The 9,520-nt window shown below is 41.7% G+C and overlaps 1 protein-coding gene across 1 annotated transcript in view; it reads left to right on the top strand.

Annotated features, from left to right (window-relative positions):
• Positions 1-1,232: 1,232 nt before the first annotated feature.
• Positions 1,233-9,520, top strand: part of Mgat4a (alpha-1,3-mannosyl-glycoprotein 4-beta-N-acetylglucosaminyltransferase A) — a 118,156-nt gene continuing 109,868 nt past the window's right edge. Inside the window, exons 1-2 of the mRNA XM_008845849.3 lie at positions 1,233-1,273; positions 3,984-4,323. Coding sequence (XP_008844071.1) covers positions 4,230-4,323 — 94 coding nt within the window. The 5' untranslated portion in view covers positions 1,233-1,273; positions 3,984-4,229. The remainder of the gene's footprint in view (positions 1,274-3,983; positions 4,324-9,520) is intronic.

The following is a 9,520-nucleotide window of genomic DNA, read 5'->3' as shown; positions in this document are numbered from 1 at the left end:
GCGGGGCCTCGGAGCGGGGCGCGGGGCGCGGGGCGCGGGCCCGGCGTTCTCCAGCATTGCCGCTTCCACAGCGCCCGGGTCCCGCGCGCCCTCCGGGTGGCCGGCCTGGCGCCCCGCGCGTCCCCGGAGCTCGGGGACTTTGGGGGAAAGTGCAGCGAAGTGTGCGTCTGCGGCGGGGACGGAGAGTTGCGAGCGGGACCCCGCGGCTGGAGGGCTCCGGCCCGGAGGCGGCGCGCGCGGGGCAGGTAGGGCGGGGGTGGGTTGATGCCGGGAGCCGGGACCCTAGCGGCCCCGGGAAGCGGTTTATCTACAAAGTGAAGCCCTAACGATGGTGAGCCAGAGCCCCGGCTTCTCCCAGGCCTTGGCTCTCTCTTCGCGTGAATGCTGCGAGCAGGACCCCCCAAGTTGGGTGCAGGCGGGTTCTCTAGGTGTGCCAGTGACATCTGGAAGGCGTGCTTTAGGAGCAGGCGGTGGTGCCTTCTCGCTTTCGCTGTTTCTCGCCACGTTGGGAGTCTCTGGAGCCCATTCATGGCTTACATTCTGAATTACAAAATAGAAGTAGACACAATGTATCACTTAATGTGTTACATCAATTTTGCTGTTGCGCTTTCGCTGTCCAGCAAATTCTTTGACAAAAGATAAAGAATGGCACAGTCGTTCATTTGAATGTAAAAAACCTAAATGTAGAGTCAGTAATACTCTTTGTGGTTGACAGTCCTTTTCTTGAATGCTCCAAAGAATAGTTATTATATTAACAGGTTATGGTATATTTCTTAAGTGTAACCCCCCCAAAAGCAATGGATGAGGAAATTATGTAAGCTGTATGAAAAGAAATATTAATCCTCTAGAAGTGAAAAATACATGAATTTTTCATAACTGGTTTATAAAGTTGTATGGCTTACGTCATGGTTTTCATTGATTCTGGGCAGCATGAATCGTGCTTTTGATTCTTTAAGGCACCACTGTTTTGTTTGTGGGATGCTGATTAAGGAATATGACAAATGTTCAGCAAAGTGTTCTCAGAGCCAAGGAACATATGAAATATTTCAGGGAACACTTTAAAATTGCCTTTTTAAAAAAAAAAAAAAAAAAAAAACAGAATTAAGATACAAGCTTGTTAAATCTGTTAACAAAACAGATTTTTCATTCTGACACCTAGAGTTGAAAGTTCCATTCTTCTTTGGGTGGGTGGAGAAATGACTAGTAATTTTAGTCATTACCTTTTTGTTTAAAGATTCAAATATGCTAAGTGATGGCCTTGGAGACTGTTAAGGTAAGTACAAAATTTAAATGTTTGCATATGTGGCCGCTGATAAAAATGTAGTCTAATGAGCTAGCTCAACAGCCTGTGGTGATTTAAAAGCACATGGCCTGTTCAGTTTGCTCCCCTGTGGAGATTTCATTCACTTGTTTTTCTCAGTGAAACTTCGTCAGGTTGGAAACCCTGATTTAAAATGTATGACTGCATTTTTATGGAGTAAAATGCTCTCCTGTTTTTCTTGTGAAATGCCAGGCCTTAGTAGAATTCATTCTAAACATCTTCTCTAAACCAGAGTGTACTAACTTCTTGGGTCCAGTATTTAATATTCCATTTGTTTTCATGTAGTATATAGTATACATTGATTTTAGAACTCATTTCATCTCCATGCATTTATACTGAAATTTTATATATGCCTTGTTTGTACTTAGTAAAACTTTTGAACTATCATTTTTAATGAGTCTGTGCATCACTGCTTACTGATTTATGTCAACTGGATATTCTAATAACCCACTTTTTAGTTTTTTTTAATACTAGAATAAAATCCTTTCTGAGGTACAATATGGCCAAATTATATAGCAGCAGAGTTATAAGCATTTTTGTATAATGTCATGCCAGACTTAAAATTCCAAGTTACATGGTTCACCAAAATATCGCCTCTGTTTTTATAATCAGTAGCCATTATTGAGTGACTATTGATTTAAGGGTTTTGGGGGGGCATGAAGATTTTTAATTGTAAGCAATCAACACGAACATATTTGTTATAAAGGTATCTTAACTATAGAAGGTGAATACATTTGGTTTTAGCACTGGTAATGTGGAGATCTCTGGAGCGCCTTGTGCTCAGTTAATGAAGGGAGGTAATGTAATGGAATGTAGTACTTCTAGAATGCTACATGGAAATTAGAGCTGCTGGCCAAGGAAGGTAACAGGCATGCTTTGTTGGGGACTCAGGAGTGAGGGATTAGCCAAAGACTGCAGGAAGTGGGAAATTTGTTTAGAGTTAAATGTTTAGACTTTGAAAGTTCCTGTGAATTTTGCAAAACTTAAAATTAACACTCGAGAAGATTCTCCAGTGTAACTTGAGCTGCTAGACATCTCTAGAACTTCTCCATCCTGCCGTGGTGCCAGTGATCAAATTTGTAGGGCAAAAAGTGGTAGATAAGAACTTGAACTTAGGGGCTGGAGAGATAGCTCAGTGGTTAAGAGCACTGACTGCTCTTGTAGAGGACCCAAGTTTGATTCCCAGTACCTACATGTTGGCTAACAACCTTCTGTAACTCTAGTTCCAAGGGATCCAACCCCACTTTCTGATCTCCGAGGGCATTGAACAACATGGGTGCAGGCAATACACTTGTACACATAAAATAAAAATAATAAATAGAATATTTAAAAAGAACTTGAACTTAGAAGTTATTCAAAATGGGGTTTTCTCACTGGATCTATTTCCTTGTGTGAATAACAGGGTTCATAATGTTTGCCCCATTGGATTTAGTGAAGCTGTACAATAGGCCCAGCACATAGGAAGAAGCCAGTGAGTTACAGTGACTGGTCACTGTCCTCATTTGTAATTTGCCCCTATGGTTTTTCTTTGCTAGTGAAGAGCTTTTTAGTGATGTTCATTACTAAGAAGTAGCTGAGGTGGTGCTTTCTAAATTGCCTGCAAATGGCTCCTTTAATCAGTCATGCCTGTCCACTGAGACAGTTGTCTCTTAGGTGTGTTGTTTGTGGAGGTGCATTAACTTACCCCACTAGAGTGCCATTTATATCACGAAGAGCATCTTACCCTGGAAGTCACCAGGATCAGTGCAGATCTGCTTGCCTGACATGCCTCTAGGCAACAAAAGTAGTTATGCATAGAGTGGACTGCCCAGTTGCTGGCTGCATTTATTTGTTTGCTTGGTATTTTTTTTATACAGTTAATATTTATTAAGAACCTATTACATGCTTGGCAGTATGCTTATGTAATTAACAACCTCATTTCTTTCAAGTTTCTCTGCAGTTAGGTAGTGATCTTCCAAATTTCCTGCGTGAAAGCAGTGTGAAGTGATGGGCCCTGGCTGAGAGTGTGGACTGGATCGTTGCCTCTTCTGAATGCATAACTATGTCCAGTTTTCTCAATGAAAACTTGTGATGACAATAAATAGCATTAATAACTGCAAACTTTTTTGCCATTTCTGATAATCTGCGAACCTAGGAGTTAGGACCAGTTGCTTCTTCATCTCATAGATAAAATTTGGTGACATCAATAAAAGGGGCATGCTGGGAATCATGCAGGGGATGATGCCAGAGCTGGATCTTGAATCCTGCCCTTTTGACCCTTCAAAATATTATAGGGAGACAGTTCTCCTCTTTATTTTTTAAACGTCGCTTGCTGTTGTGCAGCAGAATTAACTGAGGAGACTGAAGCTTGTGACTTTGTCCTTAACAATCTCTTTGGGAATCTATGAGCCCTATGGCTTCTTTTAAATGAATAGCCATAGTTTTTTGTTTTTCACAGGCAAAACCAGGCAAGAGGGAATTTAGTTTGAACCTTTTATCCTTGAAGGGAAAAAAGAACATATAATTCTGGTATATTAAATGAATAGTTTTAATATAGGTGCAATCTTCATAGAGACAGTTTAACCTTAACAAAAGGCTGAGTATGAAGTGGAATAATAAATTAGAAAACCTATGCCTTGCATTATTTAGCAAGTTTTTTCTTTCTCTAACCTCCCTTGAATAGGAAGAAGCAGAATACCCTAGACCTCAGCCTCTGAAGACCACAAGAAGACAATGTGGAGTAGCAATTGCAACTGAGTTGCTGCTTGACACCTCTCTCTCTCCCAGCATCTGAAATGAGTCTCTCTCATCAATTGCTTTCTTTGGCTTAGAGCCAGGAATTCTGGATTCTGTCAACTTCTGGCCTAAAAGAAAACAGTCTTGGTTGTCATCACCAACATATGAACCAGTGTGATGGTGAAATAATGAGATGAGGCTCCGCAATGGAACTGTAGCCACTGCATTAGTATTTGTCACCTCGTTCCTTACTCTGTCCTGGTATACTACATGGCAAAATGGGAAAGGTAAGGAGGAAGTCTCCCCAAAGGATGCTGCCATGGAGTGGGCTTTGCTGCTTCCTTTGCGACGCCAAAATGCTCGAGGGTAGGCTTTGCTACTGTGTGAGCAGTTTGGAAATTCTTCAGTGAAATAGCCTAGGCCTGATGTTGCCCTCTTTCTCTGGCTGTTCCTTTTGACACAAATATGGAACAGTGTTCTTGGACAGAGGGCACAGAATTTCTAATTCCAGCTGGTTTTGTTTTCAGTGTCTTATTACATTTGGAGAAACAGATACTGATACATGGTTTATATTGCATACACGGCCAAGCTGTATAACAGACATTTCACTTTTATTTTTTTGAGACAGGGTCTCCTTGTGGCCCCAGCTAGCCTAGAACTCACTATGTAGACCAGGCTGGCCTCAGTCTCATAGAGATCCTGCTGCCTCTGCCTCCCAAGTGCTGGAATTAAAAGCATGAGTTACCACCCCTGGCTAACTTTGGGCATTAAAAAAAAAAACCTAATCACCATAAATATTTAATAAGTTGTTTTGTACTGAGTATTGTATAAAATATTTCAAAGGACATGATTGGGGTCCTCAGATACCATGAAATTTACAAGCTACTTGTGCTACTGATTTGGTGCTATGTAGTTAATGGTTTAAACTTCATTTCTTGATAGATTGCTCCTTTCGCAAAATAGCTTGGCAGTGAGGAGAAATTCTGATCGGAATACTAGGTTTTGTAAATTGTAATTGTGTGTAGACTCTAGAACTGTTTTAAAGGACAACTGTCTATTGATTGGAGTATGTCATGGGTGACAGTTTTTGCCTTTTTTCCTTTTATCTTCCTTTCTGGAATGGCATTACTCTAAGGAATGTTGATGGCAAGGATGGAGGTGCTGGGTGACTGCATGTTCATTTTGTTAAAGCCTAGTTAGAGCAGCCTTCATCCCCTGGGCTATTTGAAGCTGCTGTGTGGACTTCATCTTACTCACTCATGAAGACACTTGAAAAGATTGCTTGTGACTCTCTTCTTTGTGCTGTGTGTTTGTATTTGTATAGCCATGTTAGGTATGCATAGCTCTGTTGTATACATATGGCAAGATTGTATTGTATTTGTGTGCATCTATAGGTATGAAATAAACAGATATAGATGAAAAACACATGCTCTGTGCTTTGGGCAAGTCCCACATTCATTTCTTGCTTTTTGTCTTTCTCTGAGTTGGGCTCTAATTTGGGGACACTGGAAAAAAAAAGTGAAAGATTTTTCTAGAGGCAAGTTCTTTGGGTGTACTTTTTTAGGTTAATTTTTTTTTTTTTTCCTTTTTTGAGATAGACTCTCCCTGTGTAGCCCTGGCTGGCCTGGAACTCACTTTGTAGACCAGACTAGCCTTGAATTCACAGAGATCTACCTGCCTGTGCCTCCCAAGTGCTGAGATTAAAGGAGTACACCACTATGCCGAGCCAACAGCTTTCTAAATTTTTTTAAAATTGCATTTATTTTATGTATGTGCATGCATGTATCTGTGTGTGTCATGGCACACATATGGATGGATGTCAGAGAACAACTTTCAGGAATCAGTTCTTTTCTTCTACTATGTGAATCCTCAGGCCTTACCCATTGAACCATCTTTCTGACTTGGTTTCAGGGTTTTTTTGTTGTTTTTTGTTTTTGAGAATTTCATATGTGACTACTATGTTTATATTATTTCTACCCCTCCATCTACTCCTCCAATTTCAGACACAACACACACACACACACACACACACACACACACATGCACGTACACACCACACATCTTACTCAGTCCATTTAGTCATCCTAGTATATACATGTGTTTAGGGCTGACCACTTTTGATTGGATAACTATCAAGACACTGGCCTCCAGTAAAAACTGATTCTCCCTCTCTGAGCAGCCATTTATGGTTTATAGTTCTTTTTTTAAAAAAATTATTTATTTTTGTGTGTATGAGTATTTTGCCTGCATGTATATAAGTACACCCATTCATGCAATGCCCATGGAGGCTATAAGAGAGTGTCAGATCCCCTGGAACTGGAGTTAAGGATGGCTGCTAGCCATTGTGTGGGTGCTGAAAACCAAACCCAGGTCTTCTGATCCTGTGGGTCTCTCCCTCCCCTTGTGGGTCATTGGCCTCTGACCCACAAGAACAAAGGGAGCAAAAGCTATGAATGGGGTCAGGATGGCCAGTGAGCACGGATGGAAAAAACCTTCCCGGGAGTCAGATTCAGTGATACAGCTCCATTTATTGAGTGGGGGTCAGGAAAAATATAGTGTGGAGGTAGCAGCCAAAGCTTCAGCTGATAGGTGTTCATAGTATGCTTTATTTACATGTGGTAGGGGGATCCTATCATCTGGCTATAGGGAAATGCCTAATTATCATATAGAAAAAACCTAGGGGCAGTTTTATTGCAGGTAACTATGCCAAAGGTCCTGTTCCAAATAAGGCCAGGCATCCGAGCTTAGAGGCACTTTCCAGATAAGGTCAGGCAGAGAGCAGGAAGCCCCTGCTGAGAAAGGAGTCGACCTTAACAGCAGGGTTCCCCAACATGATCCCAGGTCTGAGCTGTCTCTCCAGCTCCAGCTTGCAGTTCTTCATCTAGGAGTAGGGCCTTATGAAATTTCCTCTGTCAATGTTGGCTTGTCCACTGGTGGTGTCATTAGTGCACGTCTTGTTTAGGTTAACCATATTGCTGAGAAGACACTGTATACCAGCAGGTGTCCTAGTCCTCTGACTCTTACAATCTTTCCATCTCCTCTTCTGTGATGTTTCATGAGCCTTTGATGAAGGAATTGTATTATAGATGTACCAGTTAAGGTTGGCACCCATGGTCAATAATCTCTGTGTATTAACCAGTTGTGGATCTCTGCAATAGTCTCCATCTGCTGCAGAAAGAAGCTGCTTTGATGAGGGGTGAGAATTTCACTTATCTGTGGGTATAATGAGAGGATTCAGAAAGAGTCTTGAGTCAAGCTGATGATTGTTCTTGACATAAGTGAAACTGACTTGTTGTTAAAGTCTATTATGAAAGAAGAGACTAAACCATAACAAAAGTACGTGGGTTTTTTTTCTTATCAGGAAACTTATCTATTCAGAGAGTTAAAGTAATACAGAAACTTGACACTTCTCTTGCTGTCTTGTTTTAGACTCTCCCCACTGTTGCTCTTGTTTCTTCTGAAAAGGCATTAGAAGCATCACTAGTATTTTTCTTATTAGATAATCTCTAGCATCAAAGGTATCCTCACTGTTTAACACTGCACACAGTCAGCTCCTTGAACTTTGCTCTTTGAAATCTTCTGATTTTATGGTTCTTGTGTTGTCCCAACTTGGGGATCAGCCTAGGCCTCCTGTTTTGCTTGTATAAAATCCCCTGTGTTGATTGCTATCATTTATGTAACCACTTTTAACTGTCAAGTATTTGTATTCTTTCTAGAGAGTTCAGGCAGAGAGACAGCCTAGATTTTCCAGGACAGGCCTGATTTCAGATATTCAATCTAGTGTTTCTAGGAACTATGTGCTCTGATTTTTTACTTTGAAAAAGTGTGATTTCCAAAGTCTTTGACAATGTTGGACTAAGTTATTTTTCCTTCATTCATTGTCCTGTATACCTACCTGTCCTGTGCCTAGCACTATGTTATATTATGAATATGAAGAGAGATAAGAGTCTTCATGCCTTTGAGCAGGGAATAGTAGGGTAAGATGCACATAAACAAATAGGATACCATCAGCTAGATGAGATAGGGGCAGTAGCACCTCTTGTCCTGTTCCTAACACATTGCATATGTTAGTCATTTAATCCTCATAACCCTGAGGAATATTACTCCCTCCTCTCTGTAGATGGAGAACTCAACAAAGCAGAGTGCTTGAGACTCTGACAAGGTCTTGCATTCATTCAGTGCTGGAGTTGAAGTTGGGACTTATGCTCTTTGCTGTCTGTTTGTTTCCCACAAGAGCAGACAGAGGATCCTGATTTTTTCATAGTGCTTCATAGAGGAGGTAGAATGTGAAAGCCAGGCCAAGTGGGAAGGGGATGTATAGGGTGCAGGAATGAATTCCCAAAGGGAGAAAAGCATGTATGCCTTGTAATTAGGAGATGCTCATTTTGATGGGCACCTATGAGTCCTAGGCTGCCTCAAGCTTTCATTGGCAATCACAGTACAGTTTCTTAGGAGTATTGTCTAGTTTGGTATTGTCTTCATTCACTATTTGGAAGAATCAGAGCTGGCCTATGAGATTGGCATAGGTTGAGGGGGATGTCAGGAGTCCAATAAGGGAAGCTGGGTTCAGGGCAGGGAGCCAGTTGAGCAGGGCATACTAGATTCCCACATAAAAATGAGAGGGAATATGCTGGGCATGGTTGCACATGCCTTTGATCCCAGCCCTTGAGAGACAGAGGCAGACAGATCTCTGAAATTGAGGTCTGCAGTGAGTTCCAGGCAGGCTGGGACTAGGGAGACCCTGTCAAAAGGGGGGGGGGGCGGTTCCAGTTAGTGGAATAGGCAGGCTGGGAAAGTTGTGGGCAGATGTGAGAATGAGACCAGAGCAAGTCCATGTCATTTACTGGTATGAGTAGAGCTCCAGCGAGCCTTCTGCTCTAGTCAGACACAGCCCAGAAATGGGGGAAGAGGTGATTCTGTGTCCATGTGCCTCACCCAGTATGGGGGCTCAGCTCACCTCTAAGACACATTTCCTGCAGAAATGGTTACTTCAGCAAGAATGTACTAAAATATTTAAAACAGCTTAATTGAGTAATAATTTAAATGCTAAATAGTTCATCCACTTAAAGTACTTTAAAAAACAATTCAATGTTTTTATGTTTTTTGGTCTACACATAGGTATGTGCATCCATTATCACAGTCAATTTTAGAGCATTTTTGTTACCTCAAGTAAGAAACCCAGCTGGACTGGGAATGTAGCAGAGTGACAGCACTTGCCTAGTATTCACGAAGCCCTGGGTTCAAGTCCTGTGCCCTTTAGCCATTACTGTACCTCTCTTCCCTGCCCTAGACCACCACTAATCCACGTTCTGCCTCCAGATCTCCCTGTTCTGGATTTTTACACAAATGGGATTGCGTAGTGTACTGTGACAGCCTTTTTTCACTCAGATGCATCCATGTTGCATCTATCAGTAGTTCATTTCTTTTTTCAGATGAAGTGTTTCGTGTGTGTGTGTGTGTGTACAGGTGCAGGAGTGGGCCAGA

The sequence above is a fragment of the Nannospalax galili genome, unplaced genomic scaffold (genome assembly GCF_000622305.1).
Source record: "Nannospalax galili isolate Female #2095 unplaced genomic scaffold, S.galili_v1.0 scaffold182, whole genome shotgun sequence".
NCBI classification, from domain to species: domain Eukaryota; kingdom Metazoa; phylum Chordata; class Mammalia; order Rodentia; family Spalacidae; genus Nannospalax; species Nannospalax galili.
Note: the sequence above shows the minus strand (reverse complement) of the source record. Positions and strands in the feature narration are given on the sequence as shown.